This window comes from Pelecanus crispus, chromosome 11 (assembly GCF_030463565.1).
Source record: "Pelecanus crispus isolate bPelCri1 chromosome 11, bPelCri1.pri, whole genome shotgun sequence".
In the NCBI taxonomy this organism is placed as follows: Eukaryota; Metazoa; Chordata; class Aves; order Pelecaniformes; family Pelecanidae; genus Pelecanus; species Pelecanus crispus.
In genome coordinates, this window is record NC_134653.1 from 9,090,396 (window position 1) to 9,117,854 (window position 27,459).

Below are 27,459 nucleotides of genomic sequence, written 5' to 3' on the forward strand. Positions count from 1 at the left end.
ACACGATGCGAGCAGAATGATGTAAAGGGTTTAAGAGGCAATTTACTATCTACCTCTAACCTCTACTAAAACATTCCTGAACTTTCCTTCCTCTGTAAGCCTTCAGGCTATAAAAGGAGCGGGTGCAGCTTCTGTTTCTTCTTGGACAAATGCAAGGCAAGGTAGAACTGACCTTTGAGATAAAATTTTATTTAAAAAGTTACAGAAAATAGAGGTTTTACATTGTTGCCATGTGGTAACTACAGCTGGATGCCTTCCAGAGGGTGCACTTGGTTACTTACCTCGCTGTATTTGCATACAGTAATGCAAAAAAAATCCCTCAAACAAACCCCACACCAATAAAAGAAATCCAGCAGTTGTTCCACATCCGTTTCAAATGTAGGTACTTTTCCAAATAACTCGTTTTGCAGACAACAGGTGAGAACAATTCCTACACAGTACAGAGTTCCAAGACAGTGATTTTGTTCCCCCCTCCCTGGCCTGACGCTTCCATGAACATGACTACCTTCTCTTCATAAAAAGAGGGCTGCAAGGGCTACTACAATGCTCAGACTAAAGTTTGAGCATCTAGGTATTTAACAAAAACTGGGATGTTTGTAAACAAATTTAATTTATTGGCATTACTTACAAAATAAAGTATTAGACCATGATTTTCCATCATGTCTGTGTCAGTACATGGTTTTATTTTTTTTATAACGAAACAGAACGAGAATTGAAATACATTAGAAATCCCAGATTAATCAAGCTGCAGACAGGGTCCCGTGTTGTCCTCCCCGTTGCTCTTGCGCCCAGGCGGCCATGCAAGCACGTGTGAGTGTTGGGATGTCAACGACTGTCTGTCTGCAATGCCCACGTGCCCCAAAGCAGATCCTGCCCCACACTCCCGAGGCTGCGGCATTACTCTGTCTGTGCCGCCCGCTGCAGGTTTCCTCTTTCGTCCTGGAGATCACTTGAAACCGCCACCACCGCTGTCAAGACTGCACCGTCCCCTTAAGATACCACATTCCGCCGTAGCTCACACAGCAGTCCTGGGGAGAACGGGAAAGTCCGTAAGCTCTCGGAACCATTGTCTGGCTTTGGGACAATAACTGTGATCAGTAACATAAGTCTCCTCTCCAGCACAGAAGAGCGAGCAGGCGTCCAGAGCAGCGGGTTATCTCTACCCTGAAGACCATACAGCTTAAATGAAGATGACAAACGCAAGAGGGGGAAGGTCGAGAGGCCGCAAGGAGGACAAACAATGCGACGGCAGCAAGAAACGGGGCTTTTTGGGGGGGAAGATGGGGATCATGCAGAAGCCAGCTTGGGAAAGGCTGCGGGGAGGGGCGAGGACAAGGGGAACTGAGGGATAAACGTGGGCTGAAGCTCAGGTGGAGAGACTGAGGGAGCAGCGGGAATGGGCTGGAGCATGAAAGCAGTTGCCAGATCTGAAGCCTTTTAAGAAACAACGTTCCATGATAACAAACCGTCAAGCCTCAGTACCGTGCTCTGACCACACATCTGCTAAGCTTACAGCAGGTAAGCACCGCAACAAAGGAGTTCAGTAAGTGGGTTTTCTTGGGGCTCATTTTCTTATTAGACAAGCACCAAGCCTCTCGAGTTCTAAGCTAATGGCTTCTCTTTCTTTTGCTCCCACCCTCCCATTTAGGTAATTCAACACAGGCTTAAGGACTGCTACAGAACTGATGCTGTGGAGCTTAAAGGGAAAAAAGTTTGGTTTTTTTTTTTTCTGAAGTCTTGGGACTCACACATCACAAAACCAAGTAAGAAATTAAGTGTGGAAGCTAGAAAGAGGGTTTGCAGACTTGATCTGCAGATGCAAAAACACAAACCCTGTCAGGTCTGTTCCTCTGTGTATAAAAAAGGAGCACACGCAGATGGGGAGATAGGAGTCAACAAATCCAATTTCATTCGAAGAGGAATGCAATCTCTTGTGGCTTAAAGAAGCCAGAGAATCTTCCTACTTCATTAAATCATACTTCTAAATTTTATTGCAGAAACAAAGATAATTTCACATACTTCTGTGACAAATGTATTCAAGGCAAAGAAGCCTGACACAATACAAGGCTGGTCGCACGATGACTTAGTGACTTACATAAAAACAGTACCCAGTTTTTTAGGGGAAGTTACTTTTTCTAGAAATAGGTTATCTGTTAAATAGCAACAGCATCATGAAAAACTAATGCCAGTACATTGTCTAGATGTTCCAGGAGAGCTGATATTTGAGCTCATCTAGTTGCTTGACAAACCTCCCAGCACAGGCAAGCCACATGAAATACTGTCTAGCAGGCAGAAATGTCTGAGCTTATTTTAATGCTAAGACCGGGTTCTTTCAAGCAAGACCAGTTTGCTTATTATCACAACATATTTTCAAATATGCTATTATTCCGTTTGCAGATCCCAATGCAATAAAGTACTTAAGCACTTGTCTTATTGAAGTGGGTGACAGTGAGCAAAGGCCCAGCAACAATGATTAAAGTATTACGTTAGTTGGCAACTTTCTACTCAGCCATCCTGCATCGCTTTTATAGCTTGTCAATCATGGCCTCTGTGGTCCCTACTTTATACCTTAAACTTCTTTAGCAAGTAAATGGTGCACCTTCAAAGACAGAGATGAAAGGATTCAAATAAACATTAGCAATTAAATGTGTTAACTACTACTCTGCCTGCTTGTTTTGGCTAGGGTTTTGCTCCGTACACTGTGGCACGTCCCACTGTAGAATGAAATGTGTTTCCTTCTGAATATGTGGCGCTTGTGCTCTTCACATTAACCAACAGCAGCCAGCCGGTAAACTCAGCACACTGTGCAGAACCCTCCCACCTCCTTAATGTTTAACTCCACATTATTTAAAAATAACTCTGAAGTATCACTTTTACTACATGCTGTTCTCTGCTGGTCCAAGACGAGAAATAAAGAGTTGTTGCAATAATACAAAATAACATGCGAGTCAAAATCACTGCTCCTTGGAGGGGAAGAAGGCAGAATGAGACAAGTGTATTTTTAAGAAAACAAGCTGAAAAACAGGCTTAGTCCACATGCCAACAACAATTGTTCTAGCATCCCTATCATTTGTCTATTCAAGGTAAAATATGATCCTTTGCTCAAACTGAGCATTAAAAATTCATGTATTAATTGGATCAAACACACAATGGAACAGAAACTTACCTTTAACACTCTATCCACCTCCTGCTTGTTTAGATCTTCTCCACATTCTTGACTCAACTGATTCTGGATGACATTCCTGCGCACTCGATAATTTTTCGAAAAGATCTCAAGCAAGACTTGGCGATGCTTTAAAAGAAAATGTATCATAAATACAAAGAGAAGAACAATTATTCCTATCTTTCTATCTATCAAAACTGCATGTGCCTTAGTCCATACAAAATATTCACTGAATTACATGAGAGGATTCTTGCTTCGTAATCCTGAAACCGTCCCACATGCATCCGCTCCCTAGCAGTGCCCAGCCTCCGCGGGCCCTACAGGGATCTCTCCACACCCCATGGCTAGACCTGCACGTGACCTGGGGCACCTCCAAAGGAGGAACATGCTGAAGACAGGGCTGCAACATATTCCTCTCAAGTACTTCCACAGGAATTCATGTGGTCCACTCCAGCAAGGAGGTTGGATACTGCTTGAGTCTTTCCTATAAAAATTTATTTAGATCATGGACACAGAAGTTTCATTGTCCATCCACATTTTATTAGGCACTTTCCCTCTCACTTCATTTACTCTGATAGCAATTAAAACTCAGGAGATGCTCACATACACTGTAATCATTTCCTATTCTAAGTATAAACAGATATATCAGGGAACAGCACCATTTCATCTCTGGTTAATGTTACATTACCGTCAAAAGAAAAAAAAATGGACTGGATCCTGGTGTGAGGCCTGCATCGGAGAACCCTTCGTCCTCACAGGTTCAAAATTATTTGTATTCCACTGAGCTAGTTACTGACATGTATTACCAACATACTATGTTGTTTCTGTCCACGCTGCCTTGTCTTGACACAGCAACGACCACCCTGCAAGCTAAGAGCTTCCTCTCAGCTGGAAATAGGTTGGTACTGAAAACTGGACACTTCAATAGGGAAGAGGAAAACTACTTGCTGTAGCAGTTTCAGAAACACAAATTCAACGACGCCAAATGCTCAACAAACATGTATCTGGGAATTTCACTTATTTTTATCTTTACCTGATCGTAAGTGTCACCAGCTTCCCAAAGTGCGTAGACCTTTAGTTCATCTGGTGAAGCAGCAGTCTGTGGAGGAAACTGAGAACAAGAGTCTGTTAAAAATAACCATCTATTTAATGAGTTCTGCTTAATGATTCTATGATACAGTATCCCTGGACACCTATTACTGAATGAAAAACGTCGTTGCCATGTAATGAGAACTGCTGAAACAACATCAGCTCCTCTCCCATTCTGCACTCGAAGGGGTAACTTTGCTCTGGCAGCCCCTGCGCCTGCTCAGGCACGGCCCGTCCTGCAGCCATGGGGCAGACACCTTCTCGCAGGCCCCGATGACTTCAGCAGAAACACGATCTGTATCAAACCTGTCCTGCTGGGTGATCCTGCAGCACACAGACCCCAAATTAATGAGGGGCTAACTATGGCCTAGGGAATGAGATGAGCACCGTGGCACCCATGTGTGCCTTGATATGCCCAAGCTATGTGTGACTGATGCTTCTGGTCACGGTGGGGTAACCCACGCCAGTGCCACGGGCCCCGTCTGGCACACCACCCACCATTTCAGAGCTTTAAAAGGGAACTGCTGGGCATCCCGGAATCCCGTGAGTTTTGCAGGGGAACAGTTTCCCACCAGTGGAGGGTCAACGTACCAGAACAATCCCAGGGCTTGGACCTTAGCTGGCATTTCATGGCAAGATGTCTAGATTTTTCCTGTCTGCAGCATTTGCTTCCAGACCATCCAAAGCAGTATTCAACTGAGCACCAAGTGCATTGCAGGGTCCTTCTGGAGATTTTTGTATTTACAGTGGCAGGTTTTAGCGATTCAGACTCTATCCTGCATTTATCTGCTTCACTAACTGCAAGTCAGCATTACTGACATGCACTGGGCTTCTGCTGTATTTGGCACCTCTGTTTTGGGGAAGACTACAGGACTCCAGAAGACTGAACGCTGATGGACAGTGAACCAGACACTTGCTCATTTCAGGCTCCAAAAATGAAGTGGGTTTGTTTGGTGTGTCCGTCCCCCCCGCCCCATGTGCCAAGGTAGAGAAATACATTTGATTTTTTCTGAGGCAGAGGCCTCACACCCCTGCACACAGGAAGGAACACAATTGCCTTCCCTCCATGCCCCAAACTCCTAAAAAAATAAAATACCATCCATTTGCCTTAACATCTCCCCTTGGAGCAGTAACTAATGAGCAGTGCTGCAATATGCCTTCACTCCTGACATGTCTCTTCCTGTCTGTCACTAACAATTTATTCCTTGCTAACCGCCCAGACAACCTAAATCAATCATCTATGAAAAGCTAACAAGCTAGTCCTCGTTGTTCCAGTATCCCTCAATCCTGGCTGTTGGTACAAACAAAACCTTTCTTCCCAGCTTCCCTCACACCACGCCAGAAGACTTGTGCACCGCAGAGTGAAAGATCAGACCTCCCTTTCACGCTTTGCCTCTGATCTTAATGCAAAGGGGAAGAGTTTTGACCAGCGGGAGCTGCCTGGTGGGATTAGCAGCTTTAGCTACGTGAGGTTGGTCCAAATGGCTGGAATATAACAAGGTTTTACACTTGGTTTAGGGCCAGGATTCAGGTTCATTAGGTTTGCAACACTTGACATAGTTCTCCTCTCATAAGGACGCTCACTTTTGAGGAATGATATCTCTTGTATGCTTTCAGCACAGATAAAATCAAATACTTCAGCTTCCCTCCAGAAAAAGCTGCAGCAGGAAAGGCAAAACGCAGGGCACCGGGAACACCCAGCCACAAGCTGCCTCGCTCTGAGAAAGTCACTCAACAGACTTGGAGTACAAACTCCTCTCGCCGCAGCCACACGTCTGAAATGCAGATGTGTTTATCTGACCATTCTGTGAGGAAACGGCTTCCAAGCCAATACAATACTTATTTGGGAAGAAAAACCCACAGAATCTCCTCCTCTCGTCCAGCCTTACTCTGCAAACTGTTGCAAACAGTGCTGCCAACAGCACCCTGCTCACTCGCTGCTGTCATACAGCCTGTCCACAGGAGTGGGAAATGCCAACAAGCGACTCTTCAGAGACACGCTGCTCTGTCCAAACAGCTTTACTGTCCTGCCATCCACTGTCCCTTTGCCATTTTATGTTCGTTATCTTAATCTCTCCAGCCTCACCTTGAAACAGCTCTCCACTGCCTTAAAATCCTTCTTTAAAGTATTTGCCCTGCGCCCCTTCCTGCCCTAAGCCCCCAGAACTAGTGCAGGGCCTGTAGGAGATGAACTGCTGCCCCGCGTCCCCAGGGCTGCCACGTTAAAACGGAAGCTCTCAGGGAGGAGCCCTGGGCTTTGGGACGTGTCTCACTCAAGCACTGAGCATGCCCTAAAAATAGCCACTGCCAGGCAGCCTCGCATTATAGCTAAACCAGACCGAAAGGGGCTGAGTCTGCCAGAAAAGAAATTACCAGCTGGAATAATCCTAGCGGTAAACTGTTGAGCTTACCTCTCCAGGAGCCTGGCATTGGCACTAGACCAAAAGGCTCACTGTAAACACGGGGCTGCATTCCTCTCCTGTTTACCCTAGCCAGGCAGGATGCCGGCAACAGCTACATCATTTCCTGATGCCTCAAAAATATCCTCAAGATTTGGGCAGAACCTCGACACTCCACAGACCACGGGAAGGGGGCCGGCAGGAGCCAGCCACCCCCATGCACCCCCACCAACCTGCAGGAAATGGGTGCAGATACTCAGGAGCCGGATTCCTGCGCAACCATTTCCCGTGGGGCTGGACGCAGGCTCAGCCCGCACAAGCTCCGGCCACACGCACGGCGCCAGCGTCTGCCTCTACTCGCCCTCTCTCCGACAGCAGCAGCAGCCCGCTGCACTTGGGTGCATCTGCCCAGGATTCGCTATTTCTTTGCGTGTGCTTTTCCCCTCCCATCTGAGGAGGCTACAAAGCACAGGCAAACACAGCACCCTGCTGCGGTCCCCACGGCCTCATTTGCAGCTGGAGTGGCATCTCTGCTGGCTCCCCACAAATACTATTTATCTCATACCCTGGGTGCAGTCGGTCAGCTTTATAATAAATCCTGCATTCCCCTGGTAAGGTTTCAATTACCATTTTCAGCAACATGTTTTCTATAATAGGGGAGCATGCAAGCCAAGAGTGTCTTCACCCCCCACAGAACATCATTCTAATTACCTCAGATCATTGATTTTTATCACCAAGGTACTTTCAATTACAGAAAACTAACGAGCAACTATGAAATCCCATGCTAAACAACCCTCCAGGCTTTCCCTGAGCTCAGGCGCCCTTGTTGGTTTCTGACAAAATTGTCCAGGGAACAATCAAGAAATACCAAAGCGTACGAGCCCATGCAAAGAGCAAAACCAGCTCTGGCACCTTTGCCATCTGTACAGAGCATCGGGGGAGGCTTGGGGGTAACAATTTACACTGCTGATAACAGTACAGGCTTATACAGGCTCCTGTATAAGATCTCAAGTTTTGCAGTAAATTCTGGGTCAGCAGAACTAAAACTTAGAGCAGACCTCTAGCAAGAGATGTTCCAGTGACCATTTCTACACCTCTGCAGGTCTCCTGTGACAGGGTTTTCCAGACAGAAGGAAGTTCCCAACCACATCTCTTCAGAAGGATTTTATTTTGGTTGTTTTTTGAAAAAAGAATTTATCCCACTTTCACTCCTCACAGCCTTTAAGCAAAGAGTGGATGGAATCATTTCCAAAATCCCCAAATTTCCAAAGCAAATAAGTCCCAGTCCCAGGTAATAGGGCAGCAATGACCTCAGCTATTTCCCATCAGCATGGCAAATGCATACATTACACTGCGTACAAAGGAGAGCCTAGCCAGCACTAAGAGGCAGTTCCAGGCAAACATTACCCCAGGACTTGGAAGCTGTCGAAAGAAAGCAGAAAGTACTGAAATTGGTGGTCTCCCTAGTGGCATTTCCAGTCTGTTACTTGATTCTCAGGTGCAACAACACATACTTTGCACACGACTGAACACGTTATTTCTGCCCCCCTGCAGCAACCCTTGTTTCTTAGCTGGGTTTCAGCTCCCATGCTCCAGGCTCTCTCTGATCAGCCTGCCTGCTTCCTCCTCTTTCCGCCTTGCCTGCTCTTTCGAGCAGTTCACACATCTCCTTTCCTCTCTCCCCAAGGGCAGCTGACTCCCAAGCTCTTTCTGGTTGCAACCCAATCAGCACTGCCAGATGTCTTGTAAAATTAATTTCCTTTTAGGTTCTTTCCCATGATGCCAAATTCCTTTTCCTTTCCTAAGCAATCTACCGTCACACAAACCTGGCTCTGTCTCACGCAATCATACATGTCATTTCCATACAGACAAAGAAACAAAGACACCTCTGCACAGTCTAGGAGGAAAAGGACTGACCAAAGAAACCTGCCGCAGATATGGTTTGTTGCTTCCCAGAGGGCTCCGCTGGGTGTGCCTTGCCGCTCCCAGGCAGTCAATGCCACCTTTCCTCCCCCAGCTTCATCCCTGTCCCTGAGAGACGGAACTTGTGCAACTCCAGGAGAGCTGATCATGTTAACAGGAGCAAGTTGGGACAGTGAGTCACTGCAGCCCAACAGCTTGGGACGTGGAACAGAGCCCCAAAGACAACTAAGCTATGCAGCATACCACTGAGAAAGAAAGCAGAGCGCAGGCCCTGCCAGAAGCAGGATGCCAGACAAACCTCCAGCAGCTCCAACATACCCAATATTGGACAGTTACTTGGAGCACATCTGTTCTTCCGGTCCACCAGCACAGGACACAAACATTTTGCAGCTCAGATATTTAACTGTGCCCCGCTCCCCCCCCGCCACCCCTCCTTCCCAAAGTACACCAAGGGAAAAACATACTTACAGGCACCAAAATCTGTTTGCAGCCAGTGTCCAACACCATGTCCTGTAACATTTTGTCCGAAATGCCACTGAACAACGTATGTCCTGGAGGCAGACTGGCTAAGTGAAGGTTAAATAACCGCTTAAGCTCACTCAGGGTGAGTACAAATTGTTTCTTAAATGTTGAGGACACAAATGCCTTCAGTTCTTGGGCTACCCGGTCAATGCAGCCTCCAGGCAGGTGGCCGTTTAAAGAGTCCGTGGAGTCCTCCTCAGCATGGAGGCCATTGACAATGCCGTTGTTCAAGCCCTCATAAGCCGAGGTATCCATTGGCTCCTCATCACTCAAAGGCTCCTCTTTAATGCGGATATTGGAAACATCCATCTTGGCTGAGGTGTCATTTGATTTCATCTCTGCCTTTTGCTTCTGGAACTCCTTCTCCAGCTGCCCATAGTTCTGCTTGACTTTTGCTTTAGCCATGTTGACCCTCTGCTCCCCAGAAAGCAGCAATGGATGAGCTAGCAAGAAACAAAAGATACTATAAATTTCACCATAACCAGGGCTCCCGTCTTGCAGAATGCTTCTTGAAGGGCTCATAGTGAAATAAAACCAGGAAATATCATCTGCTTGTGAAATCTAAGGCATAAACCCAGTTCATTGATTAGATTTTACTTCAGTTTTGGGGGTTTTTGGGGTTTTTTTTTTGGGGGGGTAGTGTTTGTTGTTTTTGTTATTTTAAGATAAACATGTTGACAGTTGTAAGCTAGATGCTTGGGGAAGGGTGTTCCAGTCAAGGAACCTGAGGCAAAGACAAAATGCACTTGTGTTCAATCACTAGGGCCTTTTCCGCAAATCAGGAAACCAGGACACAGCCTGCTTACATGTCTCTACTTGTGACCCAAATGCTTCTTTGCCCAACAACTTTTTTTTTTAGTGGCTGGTGTGGCCTGCTGCAGCAACCACCTGACAGAGACAGCACAAGGACGTCCTATAGGTACAGCGAGGAGACTGAAGGGGTTAACAGTGAACCTGAACACCCTTTTAGCATGAGGTGCACAGTATGAGAGTCTGAGACCCTCCTCTTAGTATTATTACCCAGTGATGGGGAGAAAGGGACAGAAGAGAGTCCTTTCCCATGCAATCCTGCGCCTCTTCCTGTGTCCTCTCCACACCCAGCTATCCAAAGGTGAAAGGAAGGGGCGTGTTGGCAGCAGAGGAATCCAGTCTCAATGCCAAAAGAAGGAGTGCTGTGTTTAAGGCAAAAGCAGGCACAGCACACATGCTGTTATCTTCTCTGCTGTTAGGCTTGCTAATCATCTCCAAATAACCCAACACCTAATCCTTCCAAGCAGATCAGACACAGTGTATTGAAATGGATTCTTATGCTCGTTTGTCAGTTCTGCTTATACTCTTCATTGGCTTCAGTGTCTGGCAATGAGCCAAATGCCTAGTTAAAACTCTCTGGAATTTCAAGTTTTCACAATCTTTTAGGATTACGGAGCAGCTACTTTAATATTCTCACTGGCATCCATGGTGGAGAAGGATGTCAAAAAGAGACAGCTTCACACCTCCCTACAGCCCCCTACCAAACACATTCTTCATTCACTGCTTAGCCTCAACCACACCACAGAGAGCCCAGTGCAAATCTGAGGAAATGAAAAAAAAAAAAATCACCTCACGCACATCAGCTTGCAAACTGAGAGGTGAGAATCACTTGTGCACTGGCCCTGTCCTCTCTTCAGAAGCTGCTTACACCCTTATACCATACAAGCTGCCTTAAATGAAAAAGCGGGTAACAGAACCAGCTGATTTTACACTATCAAATACTGAGTTCCCAGTGCCAAGGAATCATCCCTGCTCTGCTACAAGGATGCTACGCTAAACTTGTGTCACCCCAACATCAGTGATGCTACTAAAGACCAAGATCTGTCTCAAATAATCCAGAGAAAATCACAAGGAAAAATATCAAACAAAACAAGTCCAGTCCCCCACCACGTTCAAAATCAGAGAGGAACTCCAAAACATCACCCAGGAATATAGAGGGATGCGCATGCTTCAAGATGATCCAAGCACAATTCCATTTACCTGATTGTGCCTCTTGTTTCTTTGGTGTCAAGTGTTCCTTTAAGAGATTATAGACCTTTTCTAATCTGAAAGACAAAGATAAAATATACCAGGACAGTTTCAGTTGTTATGCCTGCATGCAGCCATGCCAGCTTTAGCCATTAGCTAGAATGCTCAGTTTCTCCAGGGAGCCAAGGAACAGGAATGACCTGAATGATGCAGTGACACCCTCCACCACACCACTGCCTGGTAACTGTGAGGGGGAAGCCTTCAAGGCAATACAGGTCAAATTATCTATCAATGTCTACAGAAACTGGTTCTGTAATAATAATTCCCTGGTTTTAGCTTATTCCCCAAAATAAAACAAGTCATTTACTTGGCCTGAATGCCCATCCACAGCATATGTTGCCTCTGAACTATATCTGGATGCTTCTTAACAAAGTCTTCATCATAAGGGAGCATGAACTCCCAACCTTTGTTTATTCTTGCCACAGACATGTGCTCTAGGAAGTCTTTCACATCTTCTGGGCAAAGCTAAAAGAAAAAGAAAAAGCATAAATAATATGGAAGTCAATTTACATCGGACATATGTAGCCATGCAGCAATGGGCATTGTTCCATGAGACAGGAAGAGCTGGGCTGATTTGGTATATATGGGGCACCGCCATGAACACATAACCCAGCTAAGTCAGACACACTCATCCTTCTCTGCAGCACCAACACTTCCACACAGTGTTAAAAGCACAGGACTTCAGAGAGCAGTAGTGATTAATCATCTGAGAGTCAAATAGCTCATGGCATGTTTTGTGAAGAAAAGGGAGTTTCCAAATTGAGATGAAAAGACTCTGTTGTGAAGAGAAGCATATTCTACAATGTTAATCTTATTTAGAGCTGCAGGTCAGACATGCTGCACCTACGTATGCACAGCTTTTAAGCAGCAATGGATCTTACATTCCAAAAATAGATGGTCCGTGCATAAATTGACTTGTGTTTTATCATTTTACTGCACTTTAAGGAAATGATGTTTTGTCCTCTTTAATGTTTCTCATTCATTTGCCAGTTTAACAGAATATTCAGGTGTCTGAGTTGCTTTAAAGCTTTTATTCAATATTGACAACTGGCAAATGCCAACAGAAGAGTTGCTCTTTGTAACACACCCAAAACAGAGTAGCTAGTGTGGACTGCACAAGCACTCATCCGCTTTGGTGCACGATCAATCAGCTTAATTCAAACTGTGTCCAGCTTTCCACTGAAACAGATGAGACGACAAGATGCATTCCAGTGGCTCAGCTACAAGAACAGTCATACACTGTGGAGTCGTGGTAACTGTGGGAGCTGCTTGAAACTGCTAAAGCTGCTAAAAAGAGCATGTATCTATACCTGTTCCAAAGTGAAGGCATGCCTGCTGAGCAACACTGCAAGTCAGCAGTAATGCAGATGCTGTGAACCTGAGCAGAGGCTTGCAGCTGCACCCACTACCGACCTACAGACAACGCCCAACACGTAACACCAACTTCTGATTTAGGAAGAAAAAAACTCACTTTTGTAACTGTTGCCACTTCCTTTCTCACAACCCAGCGGTCCTGTGTGAACTTCCACATCTACAAAGAGAACAAAGGAGAAAAAACATAGTAACTGTATTTAGCAGTTGTTTTACTGAAGCTGCAGTAATGACCCTGTTCAATGATGTTACCAGAAAAATGGAAAACCCATGTCTTTCAAGAATGTGGAAACAGGTGATTCTCAGCCAGGTAGTGGGAAAACACTTTCTGGTCTCTTCTGTCCTCAAACGGCCATGAACACAGTATCAAAAACTTCAAGAGTCCACGGTTTGCCTTGGTGAACCTGTGACTACAAAAGCTATGAAGAATCTCTTGAACTCAAACTCCACTTAGCTTCCAAAATAATAAAAAAAAAAAAAAGATCCACTGCAGTGATGCTGGGACTCCAAAAGTCACACCTGAGGCTCAGCTTCTCATGTACCTAATAATCAACCTGAAGAAACTCTTCATCCACTTCTGTTAGTGTAGGGGCCTGTAGAGGCTGATGACTATTGCCTTTCTGCAGCACAGAGCCTCCTAGAAAGTGCCTGTTCCCTTCTTCAATGCACATCACAGTCATTTACAGTTATGCCAAGATGGGCTGTCACTCACATACTTGCGCCCAGTTAATGGAAAAGCTAGGTGCTCTGCAGAGCAGCTCCTACGGTCTCACATCCTGAGAGGCAGTTGCTGAAAGCAGGTGAACAGGATACATGAGGGCTTGGGCAGAACACTGTCTGAACATGACCTTTGATTTCTTCCTGTCTCCATTTAAATAGACTACAATCTCTACAACGTCATCTATGCATCCTTCTTTCTAATTCAGCTTCTCTCTGCCCACAAACACACAAACCCACCAGCTCTCTTTATGGCACAGGGCATTTCTGTTTTAAAGCACAAGAAGCTGCTGTCCAAAGGAAGTAAATCTATCAGCTCTCCTTGCACACAACTCTGAGGCAGCCATGTCTCATTAGGCACTTTACCCTCAACTAGAGCCAACTGTACTCATGTCCTCTGAATTTATTATGTGAGAATCTGGGGAAAAACCAGAAGCTTTCAGGAAAGACACAAATTATTTTTCCTCCTCCCCAAAGTACAGCATGGAACAGGTGGACACTAAAAGTCAATATTGGTCATAAATATTTTTTAACCTTATGAATTACTTTACCCAAATATTATACAGGGAAATAAAGTTCACTTTTTAAGCTAGAACACATTTACTCCACAGATACAACGCCGAATTACATACTATTTCTGAGCCTTGTGACCAGACATTTCACTTTGTCTGAAAGCCAGAAATATTGATGCTTTCTACTTGCTAACATCTTAACTTTTTCCCTGTTGCAGAGCTAATCAGCAAAGTACTTGCCTTTAAGATCAACACAGATCCATTTCTCACACAAGGTATATTTGACATAATTTAAATGAAAATAATTTATCTTCACATCTTAATCGCTAAAACACTACCGTTTACTTAACTAAGCATAATAATTTCCGGTCCCTAGAACTTTACACATGACATGTCACCTAATCTGCTGTGTCCTAAAGACTTATGTCACTGGGTCACACCTGAATCCAGGTCTCCATATGGCAGTGTCTTGGGCAGACATCAAGACACAATAAAAAGTCAGTTTCAATCACCATCAGTTTTATCTTACACTAGTACTGTAATATCCTTAAAGTCTCTTGCACAGCATGCTCCTATTCAGAACTAAATCTCATAAACAAACTTTGCAAACAAGGGGAACAATCAGGTCTAACTGAAAAAAATGAGAGCAATGCACTCGTCAGCTTCTCTCTGATGGGGGGGAAGCCATAAACTGAATAGGAACTTAGGAACCACTTAGGAACCTAATTCTTTCCATGGCTAGTGAAAATAAACACAATGCAGAGGTTGTTCCTTTTTGCTGTGGTTACGTGTGTGTTTACAAGACCTGCATTCATTTCAACTTCCATGTGCAGCTACTGCTTACAAAAGGTGCCTGGAAACAAAGTCCTTTCACTGATTAGCAGCTCAGGGGAATAAAGTCCTTTACAAAGATCAACAGTGTATGCTCAGGGAACACAAGGCTTACCCACACTGCCCTCCTGAGACCTCACGGTCCTGAACCCACAAAAATATATCTGGAGAAACAAGCACTTTATTATCCAGTCCTGGCTCTTCTGTAAGCCCTGCATTGTGGGGGCTATGTGATAGTGGCTCTACAGCATGTATTAGAAAGTGATGAATACCGTCAATGACAGATGATCTGAACCTGCCAGCCAGCCACAATGTCAATCTACACCAACACTCCCATGACAGACTTGTAACAACACCTTCAGGATTAAAGTACAAATAATTTCTTTAGAGGAAACACCTTACTGCAGTAGAGCAGCAGAGTTTGCAATGCCATGGCCTCTCAGGCAAACTTCACCTGCATTTTCTTTTAAAAACAACACACACTTTTATACTTACAACAAAGTCTCTCCCTCTACAGAGCACTTCTGCAGGGACTCCACTATGTGGACTAGAAGTATCTTTTGGGTAAAGGACATCACTGTTAATTAAAAAGGAAGATGGATTAGTTACTAGGTACTTCAGAAAAACGGCATTGGTGAAGGTTAACATAACAAATGTGCCCTCCCTGTTCTGCAGTTAAATTATACCTTTATCCAAAGCATGGTTTTCATCAAAAGAATTAATATTGGTGTAATTACACCACTGCAATTACACTAGTGCAAAAAGGCTTACACCAGCAAAGCATAGCCTTGTGGCTAGCAGATGCGTGCAACACAGGTACAAGCTCTGCTTTGTTCTTGCAAAGCCTATCCTTCCCTGGATCGGTGTAAACATGACCAGAATGATCCTAAGAAACGCTTAGGCTAACCTGCTACACAGCCTTGAAGGCAGCATTCAGTGAAAATGCTGACGTATGGGCATAAGGGTTTTTTATGTCCCTCCCAGCAATCAAGGGCTTAAGAGAACAATGCTACAAAACGTCACGCTCAAACCAAACAGCCCTGAGACCAACACCACCCTGTGTCCTTGCCTGCTTGCAAGATCAACTGGATGACTGTCCTGGTTTCAGCTGGGATAGAGTTAATTTTCTTCCTAGTAGCTGGTGTAGTGCTATGTTTTGAATTTAGTATGACAATAATGTTGGTAACATGCTGATGTTTCAGTTGTTGCTAAGTACTGCTTAATGCTAGTCAAGGACTTTTCAGCTTCCCATGCTCTGCCAGGTGCACAAGAAACTGGGAGGGGGCACAGCCAGAATAGCTGACCCAAACGGCTATTCCATACCATATGGCATCATGCTCAGTATATAAGCTGGGGGGAGTTGGCTGGGGGGCAGCAATCGCTGCTCGGGAACTGTCTGGGTATCAGTCAGCGGGTGGTGAGCAATTGCATTGTGCATCACTTGCTTTGTATATTATTATTAGTATTATTATTATATTGCTATTATTATTACTACTATTTTACTTTATTTCAATTATTAAACTGTTCTTATCTCAACCCAGGAGTTTTCTCACTCTTACTCCTCTGATTCTCTCCTCCATCCCACCAGGGCAGGGGGAGTGAGCGAGCGGCTGCGTGGTGCTTAGTTGCTGGCTGGGGTTAAACCACGACAATGACATTTGTTAGTATGGTCTCTAAAGCCTCAAGGCAACCCAGGCTCATGATCTTGAGTCTACCCAGACCAAAGAAATGGGTCCCCTCTCCATCTAAAGCTCTGATGTGTGCACATGCAGCTGTGTGCCCAACCATCCCAAACATGCCACGTCTACTAGAAATACACACATCTGCCTTGGACTAGTAGCAAAGAGTTAGCTACAACATAAAAACAATCTGAATGCTAATATACTATGTTTTAACTTGCTTCCAGCTTCCTTCTGGAAGGCTGGAGGGACAGCATGGAATGGCTGGACGGACAGTAAGGGTTGCTGTAAAAATGGTTCACATTGCTAATCCAGGCCTGTATCACAACAGCCGAAAGCACATCCTGCTCATAGACTTGGACTGGTAGCTAGTGCCACTCATCTTAACACAGAGAGCTACTCCAGAGACTGTAATTCTCTGCATGCAGTGCTCCACCCAGGTAAAAAAAAAAAAAAAAAAAAAAAAAAAAAAAAATCATACTGCACTTCAGACTTCAATTCCCAGTGGGATGCTTTATCCTAATAAACAGGAGGATGATACAGAATCCACTTCATGGGGTACACTCAGTACCCCACGCTTGATTTATTAAGCGGGTAATGCCTTCCAGAGGGCAGCTTTTCAGCTGACAAGGGCAGCATCCACTGATGAACAGCTAGGTTCAGCCAGCACAAAGATCTTTCTTTGACTGAATATAGCCAAGAAATACTATAGCTGACATTGGTTTCATTTTCTGTGTTTCTATTTGACACTAATCTCTGGAAGAATTTGGGACAGTCCTCTCACAAAAGAGCATGAATGAAGACAACATCAAAAACCAGACATAACTCAAATGCAAATACAGATTACATCACTGCTCAGCTCTAGCTGGGGTAGGTACTAAGGTATTATCCTTTAACATCAACCCTTTGAATTCTGAATATCTGGCTGCATTAAAAAGCACCAAACATTAAATCAAGATTTCACAGTACTGTGAGTGAAGAACATGGCTACTTTGGGACACAAGGAAGATAAGTATATAAAATCCATTGTTCTGATCCTGTGCTTAATGCAGAAAACCGTGTCCGGGTAACAAAGACGAGCCATACCTCTTCACCACCCAGTTTCCCTGGACCAGCATTGCCACCTGCTGTATACAGCGGAGAACTGCCGTAGAGTCAGTTCCAGAGCCTAGCAAACTCATCAGATTTGCAAATGGCATGACCTTCACTGAAAGGTAAAATACACATCAGATTAAGGGTTTCTTCAGTGCACATGATGCAGACACAGATTTATAAATCTAGGATACTATGATTTATGTTGAAGTTCATGGTCAAACCTATATCTTAGAAAAAACCCAAACGCTAAGTTCTACTAAAGCCCCCCCCACCTTGTACTGTAGTCCTCACCTGTTCTAAAAATATCTGCTAGTGTTGCCTCAAAGTTGATTAGCTTCACTGGTCCCAAGTTAATGTATTAATAAAATTTTAAAAATCTATGCTTTTGGCAATATTTGGAAGCAGAGATACCTGATAAGACAGGAAGCTCCTGAGGCAAAGTCCTCAGGATTTGGTCTCATCAGATAGTAACTCTGAAGAGACAAAATAAAATTCCTAGATGATGCTCATGAAGTGCATATGAGTGAAAACTTCCCAGACAATGCCAAAGTGCAGCTTGTTGCATTAACCTTCAACTCATGATTCACACTCAGACCCCACATTCTAGGAGATACCTGCTGAAATAGATGTATCCAGAAAGCTATTATCAGATTACAAGTTATTCTAAGAGTTTGACTGCAAATATACAGAGCAGCAGACAGATCTGCTGCTGCTGCTCTTCTCTGCACAGCAGGTCTTCTTAAGGAAAGGCTACAAATTTGGTTTCTTCACAGAACCAGAGCACCAGACAGACTCTGTCTGGTGGGGTGACAGAACTCGTCCTGCTAGGAAAGGTACCTTATCTGAGGCAATTAGAAGTCACAAAGTAAAGTGAAAATGCTACAAACCATTCTTCATCAGGATCTTAATCTGATCAGCAAGGGGTAAAGTTCTCAGCTGGGCCATAGAAAGCACATTGCTTGGAGCCATTGGTTTGTCACTGCAGATAAACAAGCAGATTTGCAGCCCATGAAAAAGAGTATCCAGCCAACATGGACTTTGAACATTCTGTACAAACACTTACTTCTCTTCCTCTACGCTTGGAGGCATCAGCATCATTAAATATTCACTAGAAGAAAAGAAAACACATCCTTAAAATGCTTGCCTTGGGATTTCCCAGGTTTAAGTGCAGTTATTTCTTGCTTAGAGCGATCCTACTTGTGTGAATCTACAAACCAAACATTAGCCTGAAAAGAGAGCTCTCCCCTTTCGTCTCCCATTTTCCTCTGTAAATTCAGTACTAGTAAAAGCTATTGACATTCATCTACCCAAAGAGGAGGTATGAAATAAATGGGAGTCAGAATCCCAGCTCTTCTGTACAGAAGAGGTGGCCAAACAGAGGAATGGCAAGACTAAATACATTAAACACAGGTGCTCTGACACAGCAGTAAGAGGGGTCATGTGAAGTCCTGTAGACAGAATCAGGCCAGCAACAAGCTAAAAGTCTTTTCCACCCATGTAATTACCAGTGTCTGTGAGGAAAGAATCAGATCCAAAAGGCTTCTCAAAACACCTAGCACTGTTCCACTGAAACATTAATGTTAAGAAAAACACACCCACACCATTAAACAGAGAGAGTCTGCCACTTTCCTACTACTTGGGCCATGACTGTATCAGATCATAGCGAAGCATTAGTATTGTCTGTATCATGGGAAGATTCCTGTATAGCTGCAGTCACCAAGAAACAAAACCAAACAAGTTCAAGTAGTTTCAGGTGTCTCTCACAAATCACAAAAGAAAGTTTTATAAGATATGCTAACAACAGAAGTTATAAGTCAAAATTATTTTAACCAGAAGGAGCTTTTGTTCTACTTTTCCTTTACAGTATTCGCAGTCCCAATAATGCAGGGTTGTGATAACGTACAAGAGGCTACAATCCCAAATGAAAACACCTAGTTTTAATCTCAGAGTACAGGGAAACAAAGAAAGCAACCTGAGCAAGTTGAAGGCTAGTTTGTTCCTGTATTTTTTAAACAATTCCATTTTTATCATGGATAGAATTATCAAAGATCAGACTTTTAAAGAATATACCTGCTTATTCCTCTGAAAACAATCCAAACAAATTACTGCAATTTCTGTAAGAAACCATCAAACCATTACCTGGGAGATTTAATTAATTCCGTGTTTTCAGCAAGGCCATGACCTTGACTAAATAAATACTGGCGCTCATGTTCAGAACGGCTGTCCTGGAGATACGAAAAAAACCAAGAGTCACTACCACATACTGAAAACATACAAAATGCCAGAGAGCTGGATTCCTCATTCCAAACTGTGACCACCCTGTCATTACTGCACCATTCAAGCATTCCACCTCACTAACTGATGTTCTGCTTTTACTTTCTTGAATGGTGCTCACGTGATGCAGGAACATTTCTGTTGCTATGACTTTGAAATCTCTTGCCAGACATGCATGTGGGTCAGACAAACAGGATTTCTGACACTCAGCTGATGGGGATCCCCAAGTCTTTCACCAAGTCCAGTTCATAATCCAAGATCTGAGTGATTCTTGTACTCAGACCCCCCTTTATGTTTGTCCAACTCTCAGTTTTAAACCTCTTCCAGCGTGCAGAAAGCATTATCCAGTGGAGGAGGTAGAGCGCTGCAGGGTCTGTTCAAGACTACAGACCTACTTTTCTTCATTAACTTTTGATGATTCCCTGATTCCCATGGGCGCAGATTTAAAAACAGTTCTAGGCTTGGCTAAGCCTTCAGGTTCAGGCTGCCTCCTCAGCAGCCAGCACACACCTACCTTCAAGCCATAATAATGTAGATGAACCCAGTGCTCTTCTGCTTGTCTCTTCTGCAGGAACTCATAGGACTGAACACGTCGTTGACGAGCTTGTTCGGTCTCTGGGCGGGAGAATCGTACCTAGGAGATTTGGGCATCATTAAATACAGCCCCCAAATCCTCAAAACCAGCCACCTGCATTATTTATTTGGTACATAAGTAACAGAAGCTAGGGACCCCAGCTCAAATGAATCATGCCTTGCTGTCAGTGCCATCTTCATGCTTGTGCAACAAGGGCAAGTCCATCTTGCTTCCTCCCTCCCAAGCCCAGGGTCACCAGGACTAGCTGAGCTTTCCTGTCCTTTTATTTGGGTGTGAATTGTCATGCTTTCTTGTGAACTGTTGCCTGAACTATCGTAAAAAGGAAGTTTGGACATACAGTAATTTGCTTAACATCATCTTCAGCTTCATCCTGGGATGAATCGCCACCTGCCAAAAACCACAACAGAATAAACACACCACTGCAGTAAAAGAGCCAAAGCCAATCTGTAACAGTTTGGGGGCCCATGCAGGAAGAAAGTGGTACTAGGAACTACATAACCACGAGTACAATCCCAGCTTGCCAAACTATGTGATGTACAAGAGCACCACACTGCTCCTACGACAGGAGATACTGCTCCTATGAGCTTTGCAGTGCAACTTTTCAGTGGCAGTGGTGACGCACTCCTTACTGCTGCCCTTTGACACTACCCACCGCCCCCATCCCTCTACCAGTCCCCCCCACTGTGCCCACAAAAGCATTTATGCAGGTACACTGAAAATAAGATTGGTGAAACAATCTGAGAAATGGCCTTCTAATCAATATGTTGTTATAATGAACACCTTCAGAATATAATGACTCTTATCAGTAAATTTATAGAGAGAACTCGTGTCTCACCTCCCAAAAGAAAACACAACTCAGAGCATTTACCTTCATTAGCAGCTTCTCTTTCTCGGTGTTTTGCATCAGCCTTGTCCAAGTAGGTGAAGCTTGGCCTCAGCTGAAGAATTCCATGTAGTGGAGTGAGGTGAAGTTCACCTGAAAGAGAATTAACGTTGGTTAAAATTGTTTTTTTCCACTGCACAGGAACAGCACTTTTCATTATCTCCCTATCTCTGTAAAGGCACAGCTTCAATTTAACATAAATATTTAATACAGTAAAACGTAAAAAGGGATTGAAGCAAAAAATTCATCCAGTGCTCAGGATTTGAAAGTAGTATAAAAGACCAAGACCTATTTCTGTTACTTTCCTTTCAGTGTTGAAACCAGATCTCATAGAGCCACATTCTGGCTCAGACCTGACCTATAGTTCAGGAGACTCATAGTAAAATAGTCATCACTGAAGACAAACTACATACTTTCATCTCAAATGATCCTCAGATCAAAAGTCTGTGATGGCCCTAGGAGACAAGAGAGGGGCAAAAAGTGTTGAACAGGAAAATGAGACAGACACAACTAGATGGAGATAGTAATATAAACAACAATGATAAATTTATGCTACAAATTATTTCAGGCCATCACACACTGTTAAAATCCTGGAGGCGTCCAAAAACCCACAGTGTTCTGACATAATATTTACAATTTTGCTAGACCTTCTCAAGGACTCTGGGGGCATTGATAAGGAAAAATTTTCCTTTCTTTAAAGACTCATTAGTCAATTAAAGCCTAGGCTGAAAAGAAAAGAACAAAGAGGTCTTATTTTAACCCTGAAACGAGCGTGTTTCACTGATGTGAGGGGTAAGCAAAAGAAACTTACCTTTTTTATAAACAGCAGCTGCATAGCGGGAAACGTTACTCGCAGCTTGCGAAGAGCAGAAAGTTTGCTTGTCCATCAGCTTCCTGCAGACAGATGAATACTGTGAGATTGTATTCTTCAGGCAATGTGGTATACAGATGTTAAACATCTGAAATCACCAGTTCTCAAAATGGAATATCAACAACTGCAGCTAATATATACAATCACCTTTCTGTCTGCAATTCAGAATTTATGAAGGACACCAAAAAACATAGGTTACTTCCAAGAACTCTTGCTATATAACAGTGTCCAAAACACACCCCAAGACTGTACAGCCACTTGTTCTCACCTCTCCCTTAAGCCCTGGTGGACATACGTATACCTATGCTTACCACAAAAAGGAAACAAAAGCAAAGAGGACACCTACGAGGAATAGGTACTTGTTTCATCTGTACATGTGCCATCCACATTGAGAGCAATCTGTTCTCCTTTGCTGCGACAGTAGTTAGGATTCAAAGTATCAATGGCCATTTCAAGTTCAACCTAAATAATACGAAAGGAAAGACAGCTAATTACCAGGGCAGAACCCCAAACATATCAATTGAAATTCAATCCCACACTTGCTAACATTTCCATAGATTTACAGCAAATTTAAATACATAAGCAGTATCATTCAAATCCATGGGGCAAATCTCATGCATAAAGTTGAGCTTATATATGGGGTTTTTAGGATGGGGACATTTTAACAATAGGCTAGAGGTACATAAACTCCCATGTAAATGAATGGGAGCAGAGAAACAACAGCTCTTTAGGCAGCCCTGAAAAACACCTTCACTTTGCTGGGTACCTTCCACTACATTATCAGTCTAGTTCACTTATCAGTACAGATCAAGTGCACAAGCAATATCCTTCAAGCCTCCCCATCACTGAAGATCCATTCAGATTCTCTCAAACTTCAGGTATGTTTCCTTCTAGTTTGGGTACCAAACAGTATAAAGTAACTATGTCCTCTTCAGAGGCAAAGGCCTCAATGCTGGTAAGTTTTGAGACTACAGTGCTTACCACTGACTTCATAGTTATTCTACATTAGTTGAAATACAGAAACAAGCTGCAAGCTTTTAGCTACAAGGAGAACTACTCCCCCCCTCAAACTTTAAACTTCAGACAAATGTTCAAAAATAAGCGTTTTCCTGCATAGCATTTCTCTTTATATACTATAACAATATAGTATATATTCTTCCTCAGGGTGTGCCAAAACCCTTATAAATTCATGTATCACAGCTATTGTCTCATTTTTTCTTCCCCTTTACGTTATTTGTAAACTGAACTAGTTACAAGTCCCTGGATGAGACAGCAGATTTACAAGCTTGCACAGGGCTTAACAATGCAAATGTTTCCTAATTTTAATAGAACACTCCCTGAACACAACATGCATCCTAAGTCCAAAGTTCACACGAGCACTCTCCTTAACCATTTCCCAGAACAAAATCCTAATATCACAGACATCTATTTCTGCGTTTTTTACATAAAGTATTTTAAAAATCACAGTCACAGTTTTGGGATACATTTGCAAGCAAGTGCAATCATTCTGACCTTGGCTACACTTTCACTATCTATACAACCCCACTGATTTCAAAAGGACTGCTGATGTTCACAGCCTGGCAAAAGAGAAATCAAGACCCGCACTGACCCTGAAAGACAGAGCGTGCCTCCAGAGCTCAACCGTTTTCTGAATATTGTAAAGACCTTTTAAATCAAGCTGTATTGGCACAAGCACCTACAGACAGAATTGGCATTGGTAACTATGTCTCCCTGAGAGACTCTATTTTATATTAAAAGAGTGGCTTTTCCATCATGACTTTAATTCCTCTCTCTGTAAACTACTCTTATTCTAAACTCTACTTTACAGACACAATGAAAGACTCCCCCATACCTCGAAGCACAGAGATCTGGTCTTGCAAGTAGCTGCATAGTTACAAAAGCTTAATAACACAACGTGCTTTTCTTAAGTACATTCTGTACAACATAAAACAACTTTTACAGATTGGACTCAAATGATGACCCACCTTTTGCTGCTTTGGTTTTATCTTTGCTGACAAATGTGTAACATCATCGTACGTCATGGAAGCTGGACGAATAGGATACTGGAAAACAAATCCATTTCATAAACCCCTCGTCATTTAAAGATCAAAGAACTTAACAGAAATTAACTCAATCTTCCCTGTCCCCTCACATGTAGATCCACTTGCCAGATGGATACAAGACATCAAGAAAATAAATTACTTGACTGATTTGTGAGTCATCAGGGGATTTGGGAGTATACCTAGAAAGCCTGTTGCTTTCCCTCCAGTCCTCTGCTTTCATCAATACACAACCCCCTTCCTGCCTCGCATGCCACAATAAACGGTGACACAGGAAAATGGTACCACACATTAGTCCAGCAGAAAAAGGGAGTTGTTAGAAGCAATTAAAAACCCATCCTTCAGCATCACCTCTCTGGAGAGTTATTACATAAAAGTAAAATATTTGTGGGTTTACACAAGTAGCGTTAGCTTACAGGACATGGGCCACATGTAGCAGTTCAGGACACCAGACCCAGGTTTAGCCACATGGGTCTCTCTTCTGAACCATTTGGGAATGCTGAGAGGACAGTGTGGCATCCACATGAAATCTTCCAGCCATGGCAGCATCCTGCTCAGAGCTGCCATTTCTCCAGAACACCCACAGGCCCCATCACTAACCAATGCTCACCCCTGACATGGAGCAACTGTGGGTATCCCAGAGGCAAGGCTGCACGGCCTGGTCCAGCCTGTCTGGCTGCCTCCAGCTGTGCTCTGCTGGCACGTACCGTGCAGAGGATCTGTACACGAAGCAGTGGGCTTGCCAGTGGGCATCACTGGTTTATAATAAACATTTCGTCCAACAGCCTCAAAAGACTTCCCATTTTGCAGATGGGAAAAGTGAACAAGGATAAAATGATTAAGAGAAATTCAGTGGCAAATGGAAAGTGGACCTCTACCTTCCTAACATATTTCCACCTTCAATCACTAGTTAGTTTTATCTTCACAACTTAAGGAGGCTCTTCTGATGACTCGCACTAGTTTATGGATACTGATGATGTTTTAAATAGGGCCAGTCCTAAAGAAATGTTTGTTTGGTAAAGATGGCAGAAATCAGTGATGACAGAAGATGGCTAAGAGGCTGCAGATTTATCCAAACCACGATAAAAAGACATCATCTACTAAAAGCACTCTGTTAGGGTGGTTAAAGTGAGTGATTTAATGACAAGTCTGCACCATAAATGACCACTCCTCTCTTGGCAATGATTTAGTACTAAGTATTTCAACTGAGACCCACGCAGGCCTGTCTATATCCGAGATCTTGGCAAGCTGAAGCAGTAAGGAAAGTTACTGCTCCTTGAATTTATTTTGAACAAACTATCACTGCATAAAAGCTAACTGAAATACCTGAAACAAATACAGCTTCTCCAGTAGACTTCTGGCCAGGAACACATCAATCTAAAAAGCAAAACAAACAACTTTCATCAGATGCCAGCTGTAACTGATGGAGCCTCAGATAAAAGTACAATCCCTAGAGCTCAAATAGTGACAATTTTAGCTTTTCGTTACAAATTCTAACTCATGACTCTCTTGTCAAAGGTCTCCTCTCTGCTGATTTTGACATGAAATTCTGCAGTTGGCCTTTTTAAAAACAAACAAAAAAAACCCACTATGATGAGGCAGCAGACAGTGGCTCTAGCTGTGTTTTTTCTCTCTAAGGAAACTTGGCAAATAAATCTGAAATGAAAGAGGGAAATTTTTTTCCAAGGGGCTGAAGTGAATCTGTTATCACAATCATAGAAAGAGGAGGAAGTTCTCTCTTTGGCAGTATGACTGAAATTACTAGTATTTTGTCATAAAATCTTTTGAAATTAGACAAGAGACTCCCACATCCCAAATCTGATTCAATATTAGCATTTTGCCACCAGCATCAAAAATCCACAGCTGTTTCACGAATATCATGTACGGAAGTTGCCATTTTAGATACTTTTAGATATACTTCTGACCATTCCCACTCCTTTTCTCATGGCTTTTCTCCTTCTTATGAGCTTGCCCTTCCTTGCACTTCTGGTGTTTAAATTCAGACACAAAGCGAACAGGACACTGTGGCTACTCTTTGGGACACAGCAGTCCTTTAAAGAAGTCCAGAATTGAAACACAACTGCTTGTTTTAGCAGAAGGCATGAAACATTTTAACTTCATATCTAACAGATATTAACTCATCCAAGTCATTCCAATTTTTTACAGCTCTCGGAGACATGCAATACAGTCACTGGAAACACACAGTGGTAGAAGCAAGTTCCCCACCTGTGTTCCTCTTCTGACATGGAAAGATTACAAAGGGTGAAAAACCTGAGCTGAATCTGCCAACATGGACACCACTATTTTGGCAAAACAGATACCACGAGCTATATACTGGGCCCACACAATGTATTTCCTTGCACAGAGCAAGCCATCGGTTATAAGACAACTACTGATGTTGATTACACAGTTTCAGCAATGTAAGAACACTGGGAACTATAATAATAAAAAAAAAGCCTCATGTACAATCACTGCTGCCACCATGCACTTTTACCTCTTGTATAATTGGATCATCTTCTTCATTTGCCATGCTAGGATACAAAAAGCTTTTTCTTGGCTTATTCCTTGGCACAACCTGAAAGAAAACAGAAATGTCATATGAGTCATTACATCTGCGCCATGTACCACGTGTAGCCTGGCGTATTTGTTCAAGTTAACTTGGTTTCTTTCAGTGTTTAGTCTGTTTTTTGAAGGAATGTATGTGTTTGCATGATCAGGTCCCTAATACTCCAAAATCTTGACTGACGCCCAGCCAATTTAAGAGACAAGCAAATGTCTCAAAAATAGGTAAGTAACTTTTCTGAAAGCCAGCAGTTATGCAAGAAAGAGAGCACTAAATTGGTGCTCTACAGAGGGAAAGACAGGCCTTTTGTACTTGCATAAAGTACATCTTTTATATACTGCATAACTGTAGCACACAGGTAGCAGCTGGTTTTCCAGCCAGCACATCTACAGTGCACCAGCTAGTCAGTCAGCAGGCATTCGCTCTGAAACTGCCACTGCAGTGGTCACTGCCCACTAATGACAGTGCCATACGGTTCACTAGCTTCTCTCCTCAGAAAAATTCCTTGAAAGCAGATGTATTGGGTTTGCATGGCAAGGTTTTGGGTGCGGGGGGGCTACGGGGTGGGTTCTGTGAGAAACTGCTAGAAGCTTCCCCTGTGTCCAATAAAGCCAATGCCAGCCAGCTCCAAGATGGACCTGCTGCTGGCCAAGGCCAAGCCAATCAGCGATGGTGGTAGCGCCTCTGGGAGAACATATTTAAGAAAGGGAAAAAAACCAAAGGAATGCAAACTGCAGCTGGAGTGAGGAGTGAGAATATGTGAGAGGAACAACCCTGCAGACACCAAGGTCAGTGAAGAAGGAGGGGGAGGAGGTGCTCCAGGCACCGGAGCAGAGATTCCCCTGCAGCCCATG

The 27,459-nt window shown here is 43.5% G+C and overlaps 2 protein-coding genes across 5 annotated transcripts in view; one reads left to right on the forward strand and one right to left on the reverse strand.

Annotated features, from left to right (window-relative positions):
- The window catches only part of IGSF6 (immunoglobulin superfamily member 6), a 313,504-nt gene that overhangs the window by 60,275 nt on the left and 225,770 nt on the right, over nt 1–27,459 (forward strand). The gene's annotated exons all lie outside the window — the stretch shown is intronic.
- POLR3E (RNA polymerase III subunit E) lies at nt 928–26,572 on the reverse strand. Of its 4 annotated transcripts, none has more exons than XM_009492061.2 (20): nt 26,537–26,572; nt 25,369–25,419; nt 23,968–24,045; nt 22,329–22,444; nt 21,923–22,005; nt 21,097–21,204; nt 20,566–20,615; nt 20,148–20,267; nt 19,499–19,584; nt 18,423–18,467; nt 18,247–18,338; nt 17,351–17,471; nt 15,081–15,162; nt 12,626–12,685; nt 11,462–11,619; nt 11,107–11,171; nt 9,043–9,539; nt 4,197–4,274; nt 3,167–3,229; nt 928–1,028 (listed from the first exon to the last, which is right to left on the reverse strand). In XM_009492061.2, the coding sequence occupies exons 1-20, from the start codon at nt 26,570–26,572 to the stop codon at nt 972–974; spliced, it is 2,046 nt and encodes a 681-aa protein (XP_009490336.1). In that variant the 3' UTR covers nt 928–971. The 4 variants fall into 4 exon arrangements, with proteins under 4 accessions (XP_009490336.1, XP_009490327.1, XP_009490344.1 ...); XM_009492052.2 differs by having other exon boundaries at nt 3,167–3,292; XM_009492069.2 differs by lacking the exon at nt 25,369–25,419 and having other exon boundaries at nt 3,167–3,292; nt 23,968–23,988.